Genomic DNA, 23,675 nt, shown 5'->3' with positions numbered 1-23,675 from the left:
ATTTTTTAAAAAGCAAATCATTCTTAAACTTTGGTACTTTAGGTATGATTAGTCATTAATTGCTTACAATAAATCTCATACTGATGACAGCATGCCGTGACTAAGAACCACAGGTAGATTCCACTAACCACTAACCAGAATGTGTGGATAGTTTATTACAAAAGGACGTCCGTGGAACATTGTAGTGATCTGGGCTTTTTTGATGAACTTTTTATTTGGACTTGAAAAGGGAAGCATGTTTGTGCTAGTAATCAAGACAGAGAGAGGACCATGTTTGATCTTTGAATAAGTGGGTGTTTTAACATAATATACTTGAAAATTTAAAAAATATATATGGCTAATGAATAATATATAGATGGACAAACTGTCTATTAAGGATGACCAAATAGGGCATCCCTTCTCTCCTTTCAGGTGTATGTTAGAAGAGTCCCAATATTTCAACACATGGAAAAGGTTAGAAAAGAATCCTTTACAAATAAGAATTTAATTGATTTTTTAAAAATTTATGCTGGAACTGAGAGGGGGATCCTGATTTGAACTTGGTAAGTAATATAACTGTATACCTTTCTACATTCCCAAAATGCACCCAAACAATAAGTAAGATTATGATGATAGTTATCAGACAACTAGTGAAGGCTACCTTACACATTTCTAGTAGGAAAAAAAAAAAAAAGCCTATGTAAAGCAGAATGTATCCCATTGCTAAGCCAACCTCCTTTTTCAATTGATACTGGGTTGAAAGACCACATAGCTTTACACTACCTACATTGTGAAGGCAGTATCACAGTTTAGGTAGTTCAAGTAGCAATTCTGAAATGTGGAGGAATACTTGTGATATATTTAGCGTTTGTGCTATTTAAACTGCAAAATACAATCAGAAGCAAGAATAATTGTTCTGATTTTTGTTTCCAAGAATAATTGTTAAGATACTTTGAGGAGTTTAACAAGTCTACTTCTGGCTAAACCCAACACTCCTAGACGTGCAATTCTTTTTTTTTTTTTTAACATCTTTATTGGAGTATAATTGCTTTACAATGGTGTGTTGGTTTCTGCTTTATAACAAAGTGAATCAGCTATACATATACATATATCCCCATATCCCCTCCCTCTTGCGTGTCCCTCCCACCCTCCCTATCCCACCCCTCTAGGTGGTCACAAAGCACTGAGCTGATCTTCCTGTGCTATGTGGCTGCTTCCCACTAGTTATCTATTTTACATTTGGTAGTATATATAAGTCCATGCCACTCTCTCACTGCGTCCCAGCTTACCCTTCCCCCTCCCCGTGTCCTCAAGTCCATTCTCTACGTCTGTGTCTTTATTCCTTTCCTGCCCCTAGTTTCTTCAGAACCAATTTTTTTTTTTTTTTAGATTCCATATATATGTGTTAGCATACGGTATTTGTTTTTCTCTTTCTGACTTACTTCACTCTGTATGACAGACTATAGGTCCATCGACCTCACTACAAATAACTCAATTTCATTTCTTTTTATGGCTGAGTAATAGTCCATTGTATATACGTGCCACATCTTCTTTATCCAGTCATCTGTCGATGGACACTTAGGTTGCTTCCATGTCTTGGCTATTGTAAATAGTGCTGCAATGAACATTGTGGTCCATGACTCTTTTTGAATTATGGTTTTCTCAGGGTATACGCCCAGTAGTGGGATTGCAGGGTGGTATGGTAGTTCTATTTTTAGTTTTTAAAGGAACCTCCATACAGTTCTCCATAGTGGCTATAATCAATTTACATTCCCACCAACAGTTCAAGAGGGTTCCCTTTTCTCCACACCCTCTCCAGCATTTATTGTTTGTACATTTTTTGATGATGGCCATTCTGACCGGTGTGAGGTGATACCTCATTGTACTTTTGATTTGCATTTCTCTAATGATCAGTGATGTTGAGCATCCTATCCTGTGTTTGTTGGCAGTCCGTATATCTTCTTTGGAGAAATGTCTATTTAGGTCTTCTGCCCATTTTTGGATTGGGTTGTATGTTTTTTTAATGTTGAGCTGCATGAGCTATTTATATATTTTGGAGATTAATCCTTTGTCCATTGATTCCTTTGCAAATATTTTCTCCCATTCTGAGGATCGTCTTTTCGTCTTGTTTATGGTTTCCTTTGCTGTGGAAAAGCTTTGAAGTGTCATCAGGTCCCATTTGTTTACTTTTGTTTTTATTTCCATTACTCTAGGAGGTGGATCAAAAAAGATCTTGCTGTGATTTATGTCAAAGAGTGCTCTTCCTATGTTTTCCTCTAAGAGTTTTATAGTGTCCAGGCATACATTTAGGTCTGTAATCCACTTTGAGTTTATTTTTGTGTATGGTGTTAGGGAGTGTTCTAATTTCATTCTTTTACATGTAGCTGTCCAGTTTTCCCAGCACGACTTATTGAAGAGACTGTCTTTTCTCCATTGTCTATCCTTGCCTCCTTTGTCATAGATTAGTTGACCATAGGTGCGTGGGTTTATCTCTGTGCTTTCTAACTTGTTCCATTGATCTATGTTTCTGTTTTTGTGCCAGTACCATATTGTCTTGATTACTGTAGCTTTGTAGTATAGTCTGAAGTTCAGGAGTCTGATTCCTCCAGCTCCATTTTTTTCCCTCAAGACTGCTTTAGCTATTCGGGGTCTTTTGTGTCTCCATACAAATTTTAAGATTTTTTGTTCTAGTTCTGTAAAAAATGCCATTGGTAATTTAATAGGGATTGCACTGAATCTGTAGATTGCTTTGGGTAATATAGTCATTTTCACAATATTGATTCTTCCAATCCAAGAATATGGTATATCTCTCCATCTGTTTGTATCATCTTTAATTTCTTTCATCAGTGTCTTATAGTTTTCTGCATACAGGTCTTTTGTCTCCCTAGGTAGGTTTATTCCTAGGTATTGTATTCTTTTTGTGGCAGTGGTAAATGGGAGTGTTTCCTTAATTTCTCTTTCAGATTTTTCATCATTAGTGCATACGAATGCAAGAGATTTCTGTGCATTAGTTTTGTATCCTGCAACTTTTACCAAATTCATTGATTAGCCCTAGTAGTTTTCTGGTGGCATCTTTAGGATTTTCTATGTATAGTATCATGTCATCTGCAAACAGTGATAGTTTTACTTCTTCTTTTCCAATATGTATTCCTTCTATTTCTTTTTCTTCTCTGATTGCCATGGCTAGGACTTCCAAAACTATGTTGAATAATAGCGGTGAGAGTGGACATCCTTGTCTTGTTCCTGATCTTAGAAGACATGCATTCAGTCTTTCACCATTGAGAATGATGTCTGCTGTGGGTTTGTCGTATATGGCCTTCATTATGTTGAGGTAGGTTCCCTCTATGCCCACTTTCTGGAGAGTGTTTATCATAAATGGGTGTTGAATTTTGTCAAAAGCTTTTTCTGCATCTATTGAGATGATCATATGGTTTTTATTCTTCAGTCTGTTAATATGGTATATCACATTGATTGATTTGCATATATTGAAGAACCCTTGCATCCCTGGGATAAATCCCACTTGATCATGGTGTATGATCCTTTTAATGTGCTGTTGGATTCTGTTTGCTAGTATTTTGTTGAGGATTTTTGCATCTATATTCATCAGTGATATTGGTGTGTAATTTTCTTTTTTTGTAGTATCTTTCTCTGGTTTTGGTATCAGCGTGATGGTGGCCTCACAGAATGAGTTTGGGAGTGTTCCTTCCTCTGCAATTTTTTGGAAGAGTTTGAGAAGGATGGGTGTTAGCTCTTCTCTAAATGTTTGATGGAATTCACCTGTGAAGCCATCTGGTCCTGGACTTTTGTTTGTTGGAAGATTTTAAATCACAGTTTCAATTTCATTACTTGTGATTTGTCTGTTCATATTTTCTATTTCTTCCTGCTTCACTCTTGGAAGGTTATACCTTTCTAAGAATTTGTCTGTTTCTTCCAGGTTGTCCATTTTACTGGCATAGAGTTGCCTGTAGTAATCTCTTAGGATGCTTTGTATTTCTGCAGTGTCTGTTGTAACTTCTCCTTTTTCATTTCTAATTTTATTGATTTGAGTCCTCTCCCTCTTTTTCTTGATGGGTCTGGCTAATCAATTTTGTTTATCTTCTCAAAGAACCAGCTTTTAGTTTTATTGATCTTTGCTATTGTTTTCTTTGTTTCTATTTTATTTATTTCTGCTCTGATCTTTATGATTTCTTCCTTCTGCTAACTTTGAGTTTTGTTTGTTCTTCTTTCTCTAGTTCCTTTAGGTGTAAGGTTAGATTGTTTATTTGAGATTTTTCTTGTTTCTTGAGGTAGGCTTGTTTTGCTATAAACTTCCCTCTTAGAACTGCTTTTGCTGCATCCCATAGGTTTTGGTTCATCGTGTTTTCATTGTCATTTGTCTCTAGGTATTTTTTGATTTCCTCTTTGATTTCTTCAGTGATCTCTTGGTTATTTAGTAACGTATTGTTTAGCCTCTATGTGTTTGTGTTTTTTACGTTTTTTTCCCTGTAATTGATTTCTAATCTCATCACGTTGTGGTCAGAAGAGATGCTTGATATGATTTCAATTTTCTTAAATTTACGGAGGCTTGATTTGTGACCCAAGATGTGATCTATCCTGGAGAATGTTCCGTGCGCACTTGAGAAGAAAGTGTAATCTGCTGTTTTTGGGTGGAATGTCCTATAAATATCAATTAAATCTATCTGGTCTATTGTGTCACTTAAAGCTTGTGTTTCTTTGTTAATTTTCTGTTTGGATGATCTGTCCATTGGTGTAGGTGAGGTGTTAAAGTTCCCCACTGTTATTGTGTTACTGTCGATTTCCTCTTTTATAGCTGTTAGCAGTTGCCTTATGTATTGAGGTCCTCCTATATTGGGTGCATATATTTTTATAATTGTTATATCTTCTTCTTGGATTGATCCCTTGATCATTATATAGTGTCCTTCCTTGTCTCTTGTAACATTCTTTATTTTAAAGTCTATTTTATCTGATATGAGTATTGCTACTTCAGCTTCCTTTTGATTTCCTTTTACATGGAATATCTTTTTCCATCCCCTCACTTTCAGTGTGTATATGTCCCTAGGTCTGAAATGGGTCTCTTGTAGACAGCATATATATGTGTCTTGTTTTTGTATCCATTCAGAGAGCCTGTGTCTCTTGGTTGGAGCATTTAATCCACTTACATTTAAGGTAATTATCGATATGTATGTTCCTATTACCATTTTCTTAATTGTTTTGGGTTTGTTTTTGTAGGTCTTTTCCTTCTCTTGTGTTTCTTGCCTTGAGAAGTTCCTTTAGCACTTGTTGGAAAGCTGGGCTGTGTAGCCTTCCTAGTGGAGGTAACTGGTGCCTGTGTTCTGGTGGATGAGGCTGGATCTTGTCTTTCTGGTGGGCAGGACTATGTCCGGTGGTGTGTTTTGGGGTGTCTGTGAACTTACTATGATTTTAGGCAGCCTCTCTGCTAATGGGTGGGGTTGTGTTCCTGTCTTGCTGGTTGTTTGGTATAGGGTGTCCAGCACTGTAGCCTGCTGGTCGTTGAGTGGAGCTGGGTCTTAGCATTGAGATGGAGATCTCTGGGAGAGCTTTTGCCGTTTGATATTACATGGGGCTGGGAGGTCTCTGGTGGCCCAATGTCCTGAACTCGGCTCTCCCACCTCAGAAGCTCAGGCTTGACACCTGGCTGGAGCACCAAGACCCTGTCAGCCACATGGCCAGGTACGTGGGGTGTTTCTTGCCTTTTGGGAAGTCTGAGGTCTTCTGCTAGCGTTCAGTAGGTGTTCTGTAGGAGTTGTTACACGTGTAGATGTATTTCTGATGTATTTGTTGGGAGGAAGGTGATCTCCACGTCTTACTCCTCTGCCATCTTGAAGGTCCCCCAGGGTGGTTAGTTTTTATGGGCTGCATAATTTCATAGGCTAGTGAGTAGAGGATTATTCCAACTATTTTGCGAAAGGAGTGAGATTTCCAGGAACTGGGCCACCATCCACTTTTTGACCTTGTGTAGTGGCCCTTGGAACTGTCATGGTGCCTATGGGTGTGTCATTTAGATGCTAATGGATTACGATGAGCATATAATGAGGCTCAAGGTCTACTGAAGGTTGAACCTTTTGCCATCTTGGGCCTAGTTGGTTCTAACCAGTTTTGTCATGTCCTATGGCTATGTCATTCTTTTAGAGGTTGTGCCCTGCCCCCTTCCCTCCTGTTTCACTTCCATACCCTCTTTGGAAAGATGACCATGTTTCCTGCAGCAGACCCCTGCTGCTTAGGGGTATCTGTATCTCTATCTGAGGTCTATCTCTGTAGACCTGAGATTGGGAATGACCCACAGGTCTCAGTGGGTCTCTGACCTGGAGCAAATGGCCTCTGGTCTCAACCAGAGATCTAGTGATGGAGAGGTGACCCATTCTTGCCACCATGATTTCTTTTTTCTAGCAGTCCTTGTGGTAACTTGGGTACCTGGGAGAGCAAATTCAGGTTTGTGGCTAATTTGGGGATGTTAGTACAGTTTGATAGGAGGCTGAACTAAGGTCATGACAGTAGCACTAGAAGGAAGATGTGGATTTATTCAGTCAGTCATTTAGTCAATCAGACAGCAAGTATTTCTGTAACGCCTATTATGTTCTAGAGACTACTATAGGTGCCAAGGATAAAGGATGACCACAAAAGGCCTGGCCCTCATGGAGCTTACATTCTGTGGGCTATTGGGGGCAGCATGGTGGATGGTGTTGTATCTGGAACATAAGAGAGAGGGAGGAGTTAAAGATGCTCCCAGATTTTTGGACTGTGGGGAACATGGGAGAGGAGATTTGGAGACTGAAGATGCTTTTAATCTAGAACATTTGGAGTTTGAGGTGTCTGTTAGCCATCAAGGCTGAGATGCTTAGTGAGATATGCAGGGCTTACTTGAAAAGATACATTGGGGAGGTGCTTGGAGATACTGTGGGAATGGATGAGACCACCTAGAAGAACGGGACTCACAGTAGGGCTCATCCGGGGCAGGTGTACATCAGGACCACCTGGGGAGCTTCTTCAGACTCTGTGCATCAGTGTCCTTGACCCAGACATTTAGAGATTTTGAAATACCCCATATGGGCATCCTCCCTAAACTACCACCATTGAGATGTCCTCTAAGGGGAATGTGATTACGTTGAAGCAACAAAAAGGGTTGAGAGTTACTGGTACAACCTGAGAGGAGGCCAGCATCCAACTGAAAGCCTCTACAGCTTCGTGAAATTTGGGGGTACATGCCAGAAGCTCCAAAGCTGCTGGCTAGGGACTGAACAAATCAAGGCCTTAGTGTCAGTTTTTCACTAGCTGCTGAGATCTCACATGGTGCTTGGCTGCTCTGAGTTTTAATTTCCCCATCATTAAAATCAGAGGGTAGGCCAAACCAGTGGTTCTCACCCTGTGGTTTAGGAACTAGCAGCGTCAGCGTCCCCTGGAAGCATGTTAGAAATGCAGATTCTTGGGCCCCATCCCTTACTTCCTTAATCAGAAATTCCAGGTGGGGCCAGCAATCTGTTACTCCAGCCTGTCAGGTGATTCGGATGCTCCCAAACGTCGGAGAACCGCTGGATTAGATGAGTTTGGAACTCCCTTCTAGCTTAAAATCTTCTGCTCTATATTCTTGTCCAGATGCTTTTGTCAAGTTTCACAGTCTAAGTCTCTTTGTCCCTCTCCTGTGTTAAATGATCTTAGCATTTAGTCATTGTTAATAATGAATCATTATTTTGTGCATGCATGTGCACGTGTGTGTGGCAACAGGAGGCTGACGAGTGGAGACTCGGCCTTCCTGCTTGCTTTTTTGGATGATGTGGTCAGAGTGAGCCTGCACCAGTGAAAGCAAAGAGTCACAAGGTGTGGTCGTGCACAGTAGGCACTCAAAAGCTGGTTTTGGCCTTAACCCTCTCTAACACACCTGGAGTTAGGGGAGAGCGGGGCCTAGAAGTCCATCGTCTAATTGTTACTCCAGTAGGTTGCCAGCTCTCTGATCCTACCACTGTGTCCAGCATCCTTCTCCATTTCTGGCATGTGTGCTTTGTTTGGCTTGCTGACTGTTAACAGGAACTGCTGTTAGAGGCTCTCAGCTAGATTTCCCTTGGCTGGAAGTCCGCAGCTGGGCCGGAAGGACTCCTCTGCAAGATCCCCTCACAACCCAGCTGAGCCCAGTTTATGAAGCTGTGTGATGCTTGAACTGGGCCTGCCCCTAATGCTAGTGCATCCAGAGCAAGAGTTCAAATGGACACCTACATACCACCTGTAAAAACTTACAACTCATTCACAAAATAAACAGTTAGATGCAAGATTTTCTCTCCTTCTGCCTTGACAAATATACTTTCATAATGACCTGGAAGACCAGGTTCAAATTTAGATTTCTCAGACTCCCTGAATTTCCACTTTGAAAGAGGCAGTGTGGACAGGCCTGGTCCCTGAGGCCCGGTCTGCTGCTCCTCTTGCTCTGTCCCTCCCCGGAGGGTGCGCCCGTGCACACACGTGGACACCGCAACCAACAGCCCAGCTCCGTCCACTGCCCGTGCTGGCAAACAGTGACCCATTGGCCACCCCATCACTGAGGGTGCACACGCCGGCAGCACTGGTCCCCCTTCTGAGGACAGACCCAGGGAAGAGGCCACTGAGGACCAGGAAGCAGGCTCAGGACTATCCGGGCAGGGAACCCAGGGTCTTGTGTGCTCAGGGAGTGGTCCACAAGTGGAGGGGCCCAGGCTCTTCTGGGCATGTCCTCCTGGCCTGGGACACACACTCCAGCCAAGGGGCATGGTGTGGCCAAAGGAGGATCCGAACTGGGTCTTCTAAATCAGGGCCCACGTTTGTCTGGGTCTAATTGTGCCAGGAACCGCTCTGAGTGATTCCCTTCCCTGTCACCTTTAGTGTTCTGTGCATGCTTCCCCGTGTGCTCTTCAGGGAAGTATGGATGTCAGAGTAGGAGGGACATTAGGAATCATAGAATCCAGCCCATTGGTTAGCAAACGAGTAAATGGAGGTACTGCGCAAGGGTGGATTACGTTCTGGAAAGATGCATTAGTCCCTGGACTTGTACTCTGGAGTGGTGGATTGTGGAATTACATGCTGGAACGGTGGCTTTCAGAGGGAAGCATGATTGTGATGTGAACCATAAACCGCCCACTAGAAGAAGCCGGGAGGGCTCTGGAAGACACTTCATGCTGCTCCTCAGTGTCTGAGATTTCCTGAATCCCTAGGTAACTAGAACAAATGCTGTTCTGTGTCTTAAACCCACATTTTTACTACTGCCTTGAAGGCATCACCTTGGAAGTGGCTCTAGTGGCAGATTCTGGTTACATATTCATAGTGCTGCTTTAGTAATATTAGTTGGAGCAAGCTTCAAAAAGATGGAAATAAGGTTTTTTTCCTATTCAGAATTTCCTGATTATTTTTAGTTAGTCTGGGCATTTTCCATTGCATCGGTGAATATAACTCTGTTCATTCCATGAAAATCAAATAACTAAAAAGTGAGCAATGCATTTCTGTCACAGATGACATTTTTGTTTGCATTTTGGAGTGTTTTTATGAATTGGATTACAAAACTAATTGAATCGGAGATGAATTTTACACAAGAAGTTGAAGTATTTTATGAAATAAAATTACCATAAGAAATTGACTTAATCATTCAGAAGTTTCTAATGCAAAAACACGGTTTTGAAAGCCCTCCAAAGAAGAAAGCCCAAGAATACAGATCCCTCATGGCAAAGAAACACACTTTTTATTTATTTACCTCTTAAGAAGTATGGCTTTTAGCTTATAAGAACACAGCTTCAGGATAGATTGTATAAATGCATTATACTAGTTTTAAATGCTACAGTTCTTCAAAACTAGTTTTTTATTGCATAATATATAATCCAACATTCTAACCATAGTTGCTTAAATATGAGTTATTTTTGTATTTAACTGCTTAAATCTTGTTTGGTCCACATGTAAGTGGCCTACCACTTTGATTTTTTTTTAATATTGAGGAAGCACTAATACGTTTTTATATCATAATAGATAAAATCCCAGAAGACCTCAGTGTTATAACCATTATCAACATTTTTTTGCTTCCTTAAGAGTGTTTAGAGAGAGTAACTTGGGCTCGACTTGCCCTGTCAAATGACTGGACTTTCTCCTGATGACTCAGAGGTTGTAGGGATGTGAGGAAAGTCTCTTTAGTTTCACTCCTAATCTTTCATTCCCTAGCTGGAAGAGATTGAGAGAAATAGTTTGCTTGGTTCATTCTGGTTGGGACTACACTCTGATGTCTCTTTGTCTCCAAAGCTGATACCAGGCCAAGCCTCAAGACTTCCCAGCTGGTTTCTCTGGCCTTTCCAGGTCTGCCACCGCCTGTCTGGAATCTATCTCCAGCTCAGAGGGGCCCTACTGGGTGGTTTGCTCCTGCCTTCAGCTTGCCCGCTCTATGGATACTCCAATAATCATACAATGTCTGTATAAATATTGTGCTTGCCCTGCAAATACAGCTTCAGATGGCCCCCAGCTGGAGACCTGCCTTTCCTTCAAGGACACCCCAGACAAACACACAAAGAGAAAAATGCTGTGCTCGCGATGCAAATATGACGTAAGACAAGGCCTCTGATGCCTCCTTCCAACCAGATGGCCCTTCACACGCCCCTCCTACTCATACGATTTAGTCACCAATCCTATGGCCTTCAACTGCTTTGCTGAAAAAAGTTCCATTTAGTTTACTAACAACACACATTCTTCCGAGGAGGGCGCAGGCTGAGGGCACTGTGGGAGGGAAACTATATCCCTTAGAATCTGGAAAGGCCAGAGAAACCTTGGGGGAAGTCTTGACAAATGGCAAATGAGTTCCGTTGCGAGCACAGCTCCGACCAGTTGGCGGCGCTGCCCCAGGCACTGGGTCGAGGAGGATTCTGAGGCCTCCATGAATAGGAGAGAATGGACTCCATGTGATCAATCTGATGCCGAGGGTGACTTCCAGGTTTCTGGACGTCATGGTGGTTGATGATACCATTTACCAGAACAGGGATTACTGGAGGGGCTCAGGTTAAAGAGAAAGATGATGAATTCACTCTTGGCCTGTTGAATTTGAGAGGCCCGTGTGACATCTGGGTCCACTTGGCAGTTGGGTACATAGACCTGCCCTCTGGAAGAGAGGGCTGGGCTGGGGAAATGGACGGGGTGGGGGGCGGGGGGAGCCCACCAGCGTATATGTGGTAGTGACTGGCCGGGATGAGAGCACCGAGGAAGAGAGTGTAGTGGAGCTGAGAGGAGGACATTCGGCAGAATCACCAAGAACACAAACACTAAGGGGTGGAGAGAAGAAGATCATCTCTTCTTTGTTACTACTCACTGTCTCTCTCTCCTGCCCCGTTGATAAGATCTTACATCAGTAGACTCTAGACCTCAGTTTCTTCATCTGTAAAGTGGGAATAATGTCTCCTTCCTCTATCCCATACTTTTATGAGGATCAGTTGATTTCTGGTGACACGTGGTGGGTTGAACAAACATATTTACTACTGGTCCCTAAAAAACCCCACTAAAATGCTTGTCAGCTGGGGCAAAGAGCATTAACCAGCAGGACAAAAGGACCAGCAGATGGCAGTGATGAAATTTTGGAAACTGAAATGCCCATGGGCAAGTGGCAATGTATTTAGAAACCAAAGAATGATGGTTGCTAAGCCAGCAGTGAGGGGAAGATCAGAAGCTGGCTAATACTTGAATAGTGCTTTAAAATACACAAAAGTTTTCTTCTCTCTCTCTCTCTCTCATTCTCTCTCTCTTTTTTCTCAGATCTCTTTTTCTTTATAAAGGAATAAATGTTCAAGTAGAAAAGATACTGATACATTGTTGAATAAACCAGTTTATCCCTTCCTTTACCAATGGACAATTAGGTTATTTCCAGTAAAAATACTAAATAAGAAATGTGCAGATAAAATCAGAGTACACAGACTCACATGGGGATAGGACATGTAACACCAAATGGTTGTTACCTCTGGAAGAGAGGAATGGAGAATGACATTTCAGCTATATTTTATCCCGTCCCCCAAAATACATACATACATACATTTATTTATTTATTTCCAGCTTTATTGAGATATAATTGACATATAACATTGTGTAAGTTTAAGGTGTACAGTGTGGTGACTTGATATATATAGAGAGAAATGATTACCACAGTAAGGTTAGTTGACACATCCATCACTCACATAGTTAGCATTTTTGTGTGTGTGTGGTGAGAACATTTAAAATTTACTGTCTTAGCAACTTTCAAGTACTATTAACTATAGTCATCTTGCTGTACCTTAGATCTCCAGAACTTACTTATTCAATTTATAACTGAAACTTTGTATGCTTTGACCACCTTCACCCACTCTCCCTGCCCACCCCCTACCTTTTCACCTTCTCCCACCCCTGGCAACCACCAATCTACTCTCTGTTTTTATTATGTTTCGCTTTTTTTGTATTTCACATATAAGTGATATAATATGGTATTTGCTTTTCTCTGTCTGACTTATTTCACTTAGTATAATGCCCTTAAGTTTCACCCATGTCATCACAAATGGCAGGATTTCCTTTTTTATGGTTGAATAATATTCCATTGTATGTATGTGTGTATATATCTATATCTACCACATATTCTTTATTCATCCATCAATGGACACTTAGTTGTTTCCATGTCTTGGCTATTGTTAATAATGCTGCAATGAACATGGGAGTACAGATATCTCTTTGAGATCCTGTTTTCATTGCCTTCAGATAAAGATAACTGTCCAGAAGTGGGATAGCTGGATCACATAGTAGTTCTATTTTTAATTATTTGAGTAACCTCCAGACTGTTCTCCATAGTGGCTGTACCAATTAACATTCCCACCAGCAGTGCACAAAGGTTCCCTTTTCTCCACCTCCTTGCCAATCCTGGTTATTTCTTGTCTTTTTGATAATAGCCATTCTCGCAGGTGTGAGGTGATATTTCCTTGTGGTTTTGATTTGCATTTCCCTGATTTGTGATGTTGAGCACCTTTTCATGTATCTGTTAGCTATTTATTTGTACATCTTCTTTGGAAAGATGTCTATTCATGTTCTTTGTCCATTTTTTAATCATATTATTTGTTGTTTTGCTATTGAATTGTATGAGTTCCTTATATACTTTGGATATTAACCTCTTATCAAATATATGGTTTGCAAAAGTTTTGTCCTATTTTCTTTTTATAAAAGATTTGAAAATTCAAATAATAATAATAATTATAGCATTATATGTTAGTTATTGTGAGAAAGGGAAAAGAAAATCTTCCAATCAGTATTCAAGGACACCGGAATGAGTATACTATAAAGGCAGCATGCTCAGAGCACTGGCTTCCCCACCAGCTCTAGTTTAGAATCTTCATGAAGATGTGAGGCCAGGGCCATGGTCATGACCCCATCTCTCCTCCCCTGCACATCGTGAGATCTGGCTGGGCCATCCTCTAGGCCTTCATGTCCTAGGCCCCATGTTGATGCCCCCTTGGACACAGTTACATCCAAAGGGACATAATTGTGAGATGTAATTTAGAATCAGAACTGTCTGAGAATTGAGGGCATAGGGAGCAAAAAATTGGGGGAAATACTGTTCTAGATTATGGCCAGCCACCAAAGTAGGGCGGAGCAAGAGAGTGCCTGTTCTGTGTCTTTTATAACATCAGGTCCCCCCATTAGTGCTTCAGTCACTGTTGATTGACCAATCTGTGTGGCATTGTTTTCGGCACCAATAGCCTCTTTCCTGGACACCTTCATTTTACTGTGATAGTTGACTTGTGATACGGGCATATTATTTTAGGCAGGTACATTACCTTTGGTTAAGAGCTAGTAAATCTGCTTCATTAATTACAAACTATTTTTAACCTTACTGTTAAATTGAGAGACAGACAACAAACATGAGACAACGCAGCCTCCCCTAAACCGACTGGTACAAACTAGTGCAAATGCTTCATGAAGCGTTATTTTGTAGATTTCCTTTAGCTCTGAAGGAGCCTGGTCATACTGGCGCCCATGCAACATTTGGTCTTTGAATATAAAAATACTTTTCCAGGTAATTTTTTCAAATTATGAAAAACAATATAATAACATCCTGTAAAGCTTACTAAATAGAAGAAAACAGGAAAAAATATCATCCTTAATCTCAACTACCTTAATGTAACAATTAGCCTTTTACTCTTACCTTCCAGTTATTTTACAAATGAGTATTTCGTATGACTCTAATAACAGTATTGATGGCAATTGGGTATACTTTTTATTTAACACGACATCCTAATTGTTGCTACAGAGTGATACAAGCCTCATTCTTAAAATAAACTTTTAATTTTGAAATTAATTTAGATTTATAGAGAGTTGCAAAAATAATAGAATTCCTGTCTATCTTTTACTCAGTTTCTCCTCATGTTAACATATTATATAACCGTGGTACATTTGTCGAATCTAAAAAATTAACTAGTGCTAGTACTAACTAGTAATAGTACAATATTATCAAATAAACTACTGACTATTTGGATTTCACTCATTTTCCCACTATGTCCTTTCCCTGTTCCAGATCCTAAGAAACCGTAATGTGTTTAGTCAAATCTCGTTTTTGATGTTTGTATAACAGTCCATCTTGGTAATGTACTATTATTGACTTGACTTTTGCCCTGTTTCTAAATATTTAGATTGTTTATGGTCTTTCCGTATCACAAGTGATCCTCTGAAGAACATCTTCATGCGAGCAGCCTTCTCTTCTTTTAAGATTCTTTCCTCACGACAGACTGTAATCCACCTCTGAGAGTCCAAGGGAAGGAACATACTTGTGACTCTGGGTATTACTGCATTTTGCCAAATTGTCTTCCAAAATGCCTGCGCTCATTTACTCTGCCATAAGTAATTTTTTGAGACTAGCACATTTATGTACTCTTGTCAGCATTAGTTACTATCACTTAAACATTTTTGGCTAATTTAATAGGTGAAAATGACATCTCAATTTTAAGAAGTTGTATTTATTTGATAACTAGCAAATTTGAATATTTTGCCATGTGTATTTATCAGCTATATTATCTCTTATGGGAGTTGTCTCTTCAAATTTTATTTATTAGGGCCTGAATATGTTTCTTCTCAGTATGTATGAGTTTTATAATAAAGGTATCCCTTGGCCTGCATTTTGCTGCAATTATTTACCTTTTGATCTGTTGCTTTTAGTTTTTCTTTTGAATCTTTGAAGAGCATAATCAAGTTTTATGACGTGGATCCATCACTTTTGATTTATTTTCTTTAGCACTTTTAAGCTTAGAAAGGTTTATCTTCAAAAAAAAAGTATCTGATTTTAAAATTCAATTTTTTTCCATCTTTAACCATTTGATTTCCCATCTTTAACCATTCGATTCATCTGAGATAGTTTTGGTGTTTGGCCCAAATGTCTGACCTGGCCACCTCTCACTCACCAGCTGCCGATGACCACACCTCCTACATCAGCAGCAGTCAAAGCTGCCTTTGTGATCCTAGATGAGTGGATGACACACACCCCTCCCCTGCGCTGCCCAAGGCAGAATCCTTGGAGCTTTCATGATTCTCATTCACAACCCCACCCACATCTACTCAACCATGGCGCTCTGTTATGTGGTGCTTCCCCCGACTCTTTGAGGAAGAGTGTATACTGCTTCCTCTGCTTGGGACTCTTCTCCATCCCCACTTTGTCGCATTCTTATTAGTCTGCCAGGTGGAGTCAGGTGTGTCCTTGCTATGTGCCACCAAAGTGCTCCATCCTTCCCTCTATGTTCCTCACACCAAATTGTAATGTCCTGCTAACTTGTTGGTGGTCCCCTGTGTCTCTTCATTGTTAAGGTAGCCTCACCGACTAAGCCAGTGCCTGATACATGTAGGAGCTTGATAAATATATGTTAGGTGTGTGAAAGATTGAATAAATGAAAGAATATGCTGATAAAATAGAAGTCATACCTAGCTGTGTTCCAGCAGGGCTTGATTTGAATACTTTCTTAGAGAATATGAACATAAAGGGGATAGTATATTAGAATTCAGGCTTTTCACGGTACCAGCATGTCATGGATACTGTGGATTGGCTTGTTCAACAACATCCATTTTACCCTCCTTCTAGGTGCCATTACTGTAATGCGAAGGCTGGAGAAATAAAAACATTTCCCAGACTGCCTTGCATTCAGTATTCTGGATGTAAATTAGGTCCCACCAATTAGATGCACTCTTAGGACTTACAGAGGCAGGAATGGGAGGAAGGCCACTTTCCGGCTGCTGTTCCTCCTGCCAAGCAAGGCCATCAAAACATGGCAACTCATCATTCCAAGGTGCACCACCACTTTCGTGTGTGTCTGGAGGCAATTGTAATGGTAGGAATGGCAGGATCGAGTGTGAAGCCTGGGGTTTCTTGGTTTTGAATCACTGCAATAGCGAATTAGCTAGTTATCTATCTACCTATTATCTCTCTCTCTTTCTCACCTATTTTTTTACATATTTATAAAATAGAGCTAATGGAGACTCCTGAATTCCAGTCTCCTAGTCTTTCCACCAATTTTGTAACCACCTTTCTGCTTAAAATACCTAGAGAGTTTTCTGTTTTCTGAACTGAACAGATCCACAAGGGATACAAGGACTGGTTTCCCACTCACTGACCCAAGTAGCCCAACTTGATAAGTTGTAATTTTTCCCAAAATGAAGAGAGTAGTGCTATTCCTAGGACCTAGGATGAGATTGTGCTTACCGGTTATTCTGTGGTCTGTGAGGGTTCTGTAAATCATTTCGACTATCTTTTCCCCCATTCCCAGCTTCCTTTGAGATTTTGACAGCATAGACCTCAACTCAGCAATAAAACTGCCCAGTAATAAATAATTATACAGCTGGACCCAAATGTAAAACTACACAGGAAAAAGTATAGGTAAATGACTCAGATCTTTTAACATATTAAGAGCTCTTTTAAATCAGTGGGGAAAAAAAAAAATAACCCAATTGAAAAATGTACAAAGCACATGAAGGGAGGAAGAAAAATAGCCAAAGAAGATATTAAAATATTCCTCTTTCTTTCTTATCAAAGTAGCAACGATTTTAAAGTAATACTCAGATCTGGTGAAGGTGTGTTCCTTATACTGGGCATTCTCAGACACCTCCATAAGCTTCTAAATTGGTTGATTTTCTAGATGTAAGTTTGGTTACATTTATAAAAATCTTTAAAACATTCATTCTCTGGATCAACAGTTTTCAGCCGGAGTCAGTTTTGCCTGCCATGGGGCATTTGACAATGTCTGGAGATGTTTTTGGTTTCCACAACTACAGTTGGTGGGTGCTACTAGCATCTAGTGGGCAGAGACCAGGGATGCATCTCAACATCATCCTACAACGCACAGGACAGCCTGCACGAAAAAATATACAGCCCGAAATGTCAGTAGAGTGGAGGTTGAGAAATTCTGTCTTAGACACAAAAATTCTGCTTTGAGAATTTACCCAAATGAAAAAATTGAATGTACTTCAAGATTCATTTATTAAATCCTTTTTGGAGAGCAACAAGTCAGTAGCTATTAAAAATTAAGATGCATATACTCATAATTTTTAATAGATATCCATCCTAGAAATGCTTGGACTTTTGTGCATGAGAAGGCACACACACAGATGTTCTTCTCAGCCTTATTTTTAACAGTGAAATTTTGGAAACAACCTAAGTGTCAATTACTGGAGTAACAGTTAATGTCCGTGCATGCTCTGCGTAGCAGAGTATTTGGCCATCCCACCGCCCACTACTCTTTTCCTATGATCCTGTCCTCCTTTGGGAAACTCCTGTACAGTGGATAGGCTTGGTGGAAGAACTATTTCCAGAACTCCATTCATCCTGTCCGTTTCCAGTTTGGAAACCAGAAAAAACTGATCTTTCCTCTCTGATCCTTTGGTCACATAACATGTTTGTCACGTGACATAAGTTTGGCCAGTCAGATGGGACTTTAAATCTTGAACCAAGGCAGAGCCAGAGAATAGTTGAAGATCAAATCCCTGGGTGGCAGCACTGGTGGCAGTGGTAGGTGTCTATGGCAGTTATTGCCAACTGATGACACTGAACCTCTGTTACTTGGTCCACCAGAAAGGCCTTCGATTTTGTTATTGAAGGTATTGGTGGTGGAAGGCCCCAGCAGTAGCCCAGTAAACAGACACATTAGATCTCTGTGAATTGCAAACAAAGTATCCCAACTGATATGCTGGAGAATTATACACAGTCACTAAAAAGAAAGATCATCAGGACATATTAGTAAGTGGAAAATCAAACTGAAGAACACTTGTTCACTAAAGGAACATTTATTGAGCTCTTCCATTTATTAGTCTCTGTGCTCTGAACAGGACATACCTAGTTGCTGCCCTCATGGAGCATTATTTAAAATAGCAAAATATCAGAAATAAATTGTGTCTAACAATAGTGGAATGAGATACACTATAAATTATGGCACTTGTATTATATGGAAGAGTTAACAGCCACTAAAAATAAAAATAATTATTTTGATTAGTAAATACATACTATCAGTTTATATATATATTAATATTTATATATATACACTATATATACTAAGTCAAATAAGAATATATATGAATATATATTGAATATATATAATATGAATATATATGAATATTATATATAATGAACACAATAAACAATTAAAATTATATATACATTATATAAATAAAAATATACATATGTGTGTATATGTGTGTGTGTATGTATATATATATATAGATATATAGATATATATATTTCAAAAAATGCCATGTAACCAAAAGGAGGTATACTATATAAAAATGTTGGCAGGACTCATTTCTGAATGATGGAATTTTTTGTTTTTGTTTTCTAAATTTTGAAATCTGCATATGCTGTTTTTATAAACATAAAATTTATTGTTTATAACCATAAAATTATTTAAGGTAAGAATACAGTAAAACATTTGAAATTTCCTAACCCCATTTTATACTAAACCACATTTTTGAAATATTCAGCAATAAGAATATACGAGCTATATAAACAGAATCTATATATCTATAAAACATATATGTTACTGAGTAAACCAAAAAAAATTCACTATCTTGCTTTAATACATTCCAAGCGCCTTGGTCTATGCTGCCCTGAATCTCCCTTTGCTGGTCCTTGAGGTATTAGGAGTTACAGAAGGGACTGTGGGCGATAGCTGGGCTGATTCCCCCCCATTGCCAGTTTGGGAGGGGTCAGTAGAGGTCTGGTGAAGTCAGCTGCCACAGGTGTGGCCTCCTGGAGAGATGTCTGCATTTCTGGCCTGTGAAATCATCTTTAAGTATGCTCTCCATCTGTAAGCACACACTCTTATATCTCGTGTTAAGTGTACTCAAAGTGGGATGTGTGGAGCTTTAACAACATCTCTTTTGTTTTGGGGCAGGCAAGGTGGGGCCGCCTCTTGATATCATGCTGGAGGCACTGAACTGTACAGCTTTCAGCATCCAGTGGAAGATGCCAAGGCATCCTGGGAGCCCCATCATGGGGTATACTGTGAGTACCTGGGCACGGGGATTTCTGTAGTGGGTGTGTTGGGGTAACTGTTCCTCCTTCCCATCTTTGCTCCTCCTGTATACGGCCTCCTGATACCAGCCTTCCCGTGTGGGGCTTCATTCTCCCTCCGTGAAACCAGAGGAGATTTTCTCTATAAGGTCATTTGTAAGTGCCCTGAAAGTCAGTTGGCTCTACTGAGTCCTTGCCCTGTTCAGGGATGGGAAAATATAAACTCAGTAGAAGACATGCTTCCGGATCTCCAATTGCCCACAGTTAAATTTGGAGAGTAAAGCAGAAACATGGGAAATAATAGGGAGTCACTGTCCTATTTTGTCAATAGGACAAAATAATGTAAAATCTGAATGAAAGTGATGGGGTGGACAGGCAAAGTGGAGAAGGGAACAGAGAATGCATTCCTGCCTCCAAGAGTTTACAAACTGACCCTTTTTCAGTTTACCAAAATGTTTTCTTTGAACAGTGTTTTTAAAAATGAGTCAGCTTTTAGAAGTTAGGATTGGTATTGACATATATACACTAATATGTATAAGATGGATAACTAATAAGAACCTGCTGTATACAAAAATAAATAAAATAAAATTCAAAAATTCCAAAAAAAAAAGAAGTTAGGAGATTACAGATAAATACTTGAAAGGCTGAAATCTCTGGGACTATCCAGAGAGCTGGCTACCCCAGGCTCACCTTCCTATGGGGCGCCAAGCCCGCTGGAGCTGAGCTGCCCACCGGGATGTAAACCCCCCTTAAGACCCCAAACCCACCATTCCCTCCATGCTGGCCCCGCTCTCACCCGATGTCTGCATCTTTTCCAGGTCTTTTACTCTGAGGTCGGCGTAGATAAATCCCTGCAGGAGCGGTCCCACGGTGTGCCACTCGGCCTGGATACCCTGACCACGGTGAGTAACTCCATCCTGGAAGCCTCCTAAAAGCACATCCCTGGTTGGCATTTCATTGATATTTGGAAGGATTTCTAATTTGGTGTGTATATGTGCTGCTGAATGTATAATAATAATAATAATAGCAACAACAATGAAAACTAATGTTTGTATAGTTCTTTGGAATTTAGAACGTCTTTCGTGTCCATAAACCCATCACGTGCATGTGTTATCTCCAGAAAGGCAGCCGTAGGAGGAAAGCTTCCAGAAAGGCAGCTTCCATGCTGGACTCAGCCCACCCCATTTATCCTCTGAGAAAACAGCTCTCTTACAGCTGTTTTTTTTCCCCTTCTTTTCTCCATAAAATTCAATTCTGATTTTTTTTGAAATCCCAATAAAGCTTTATAAATAAATATGACACATTTGTTTCTTCTCAACTCCCGGAGACACAATGCAGAAGAAAACGATGTCATTGGAAATGTATATTCAAACGGTGCAAGTTGTTTATTTTTCTTCCCCAGCCGGCGGCATCCTGTCCTTCCACTAACCAGTTGCTGGCTCTTCATCTATTTCTTTTCTGTTTCCTGTCAAGGTCTCTTGGGGTGAATTTCTCTGCCTTAGGCATGTTCTGTTTCCTTTTCTTTCACTCGCCGCCTCCTTCCCCATTCTACTAAATTATTCTACAGGCTAGAGCCTTTCTAATTGCTCTACAAGGAGTTAACATCAGTGCCCAGAATACCGTAGCTATAATGGTGGTGGAGGACGAGGTGGTGATTGTAACTCCTATTTAGTAAATGCCTGCTGGGCGCAGCACCTAGAAACTTATTTGTCATCCGTGATGAGTAGCTGTCACTTACTGAGAGTCTGTTACCTACCAGGCGCTCTTCCTCATGCTTTACCTTTGTTCTTCCATTTCATCTTTACAACTATACTGTGACCTCATTTTCCTGACAAGGATGCTGAGACTCAGAGAGGTGAAGTAACGTTCTTCAAACCATACGTTAGCAAGTAACAGTCGACTGTAAACCTAGGGCAGACTGAATTCTGGGTCCTGCTCTGGCTATTTTTACCAAAGCTCTCATGACTCAAAAAAGAAGAGATGCACGTGTTCGGCTTGTTTGTATTTTGCATGCTGCTTTTATTCTCAGACTTTTGCTTAAGTACCCCACATTTGCCTCAGGAGCCCTCAGCCCCAGCCTCTGTGGTTTAGTCTATCCTGAGGGGGGGAGATCGGGTTGGCCGCACCTAGGCCACCGCCGGTTGAGGTGCCATCTCCCCTTGACAGCACTGGAACTTTCAACGAGCCCCTGGACCCCACCGTGGGACTGACATCATCCCTAGCGGTGTTCCCAGCTGCCCAGCCTCCTGTCCTGTAGTGAATGTGGCTCACGGCTCAGACTGGAGCACAGCCTGCGCAGAGAGGGCACGGTGCTGGTGACAGGGGTCCTGGAGTCCGCACGGTGCCTCTGAAATCAAGATCCTGTCCCGTTACATGAACCCGGGCCCGACACTCTGGCATTTCTGGGAAGGCCGCTGCAGTGCAAACAGAAAGCAGAGGCCAGGAAGGGAGACAGGCACCCTGGGCTTCCAGATCTCCTTCCTCCACTTACAGGTTGGGTAACTTTGGCCAAAGCTACTTAAACTGTCTAAACCTCAACTTTCTCCCATGCAAGGGGTGTAATCATTATACTGTTGTGAGTGGCAGATAAAATTGTGCATGTAAAAGCCTTTAGTAAAAAGTAAGAAGCCATATAGATGTTAGTTGCTATTCCTGATGATCATTGCCTTTATGTTAAATATATTCTCTCCATTCACTACACCGAGGTGTTAGAATATGCTACCAAATTATAGCATTTGATTACCTTGCCGATTTCAGCAAACTTGCACAGTTGCTACTCTCCACCCAGCACGAGATAACACACAGTCGCTGTTCTTGGGCAGCTTTCGGTCTCATTGAGAAAACCACGTTTACATTGATAAAACAATTACAGAGCAACATGAAACCAGATGTCGTTTACATGCCACTTACTAGACAGACTGAGGTTTTGAAGACAGAGAGATTAGTGTAGGAACAAGTGGTCAAGAGGTAAAACAGGGGGCTGAGAATTGAAGCAGGGGCAGTTTCTGGAAAGGCAGAGGAGAGAGAGGGGCGTTCAAGTCGAAAGGAATGGTTTGAACCGAGGGAATGAACACACGTGTGTGTACATGCTCGTGGGCTTGTGTGTTCGGGCAGAGGGGCAGGGGAGGTGCAGAATACAGAGAATGGAGAGAAGAAATGATGACTAGACATAAAGGCAGCAAGTCAGGAAGGGGGAGGGGAGCGGTCTGGCACGGCAGAGGGGGCTCTGGATTTAGATGACTCGCATTCAGATTCCTGTATGACAACAAACCAGCTGGATAACCTTACTGGGTCTCAGTTTCCTCATCGACAAAACAGGAACCGGAATAGGAGCTATATCATGGGTAGCGTTATCTGTGGTTCCCAGCCTGTGTGCTTCAGGGCTCTGCAGCAAACTCACGGGGGCCTTGTGGAATATTTGAACTTTGCACGGGAAACAGCAACATCTGTGTAAACTACTACTACCAAATCTTTTGCATATAACTATTGAATAAATGGAACCGTTAGGGATTTTGTCTGGATTAGAGGTGCTGTAAGAATAATACTGCGATACTAATGGTGCCATGAACAGAGAAAGTTTGGGAACATCTGTACTCTATCACATCATCCTGTAGCATCCTACAGACCTCAATCTGTCTAGTAAGTTGCATATAAATGACATCTGATCTCATGTTGCTCTCTAATTGTTTTATCAGTGTAAATGTGGTTTTCCCAATAAGACCAAAAGCTGCCCAAGAACAGCAGCTTTTGATGTTGTGGGCATTAAACAAGGTCATGGTCATAGAACCCTCAGCACCACATGCGGCGCAGAATAAGAACTGAGTGAGTGTTCAAGAGAAATCTCATTGCCAAGGTGTGTGTTTGCTGCCCTTGGCTGTACGTGGTGGAAGGGCAGCTACTCTAGGAGTTCATTTTAGTTCCTGCAAGCTTTCCTTTCCTTTTCATATTGTTTTGTTTTTTCTCCTCTCCAGGGACGATTGGATCATCAGATGATTTTTGTAAGTATGCTTTCGAAAAGTTAAACCCTTGCCCCAGCCCTGGATTCAGGGGGTCTCTTTTCATCAAAATGTTGATTTTCCTGCATCTCCCTCGCTGATTAAGGCCCACGGAGACTGCTTGGTTCTAGTGGAAGCAGCAGTCGTGGAGCATACTGGGTGAATTTTTAATCATTTAGAAAGAAACTGTTTTATCTCACATG

General features: G+C 40.9%; 1 protein-coding gene across 1 annotated transcript in view; it reads left to right on the top strand.

Annotated features, from left to right (window-relative positions):
- EGFLAM (EGF like, fibronectin type III and laminin G domains) overlaps positions 1 to 23,675 on the top strand; it is a 163,946-nt gene that overhangs the window by 26,463 nt on the left and 113,808 nt on the right. The window contains exons 2-4 of the mRNA XM_082453703.1: positions 19,359 to 19,468; positions 20,296 to 20,379; positions 23,449 to 23,475. Of these exons, the coding sequence (XP_082309829.1) occupies positions 19,359 to 19,468; positions 20,296 to 20,379; positions 23,449 to 23,475 (221 nt within the window). The remainder of the gene's footprint in view (positions 1 to 19,358; positions 19,469 to 20,295; positions 20,380 to 23,448; positions 23,476 to 23,675) is intronic.

This window comes from Balaenoptera physalus, assembly GCF_965194825.1.
Source record: "Balaenoptera physalus genome assembly, chromosome: 3".
Taxonomy (NCBI): domain Eukaryota; kingdom Metazoa; phylum Chordata; class Mammalia; order Artiodactyla; family Balaenopteridae; genus Balaenoptera; species Balaenoptera physalus.
This window is presented reverse-complemented; position numbering and strand designations above follow the sequence as displayed.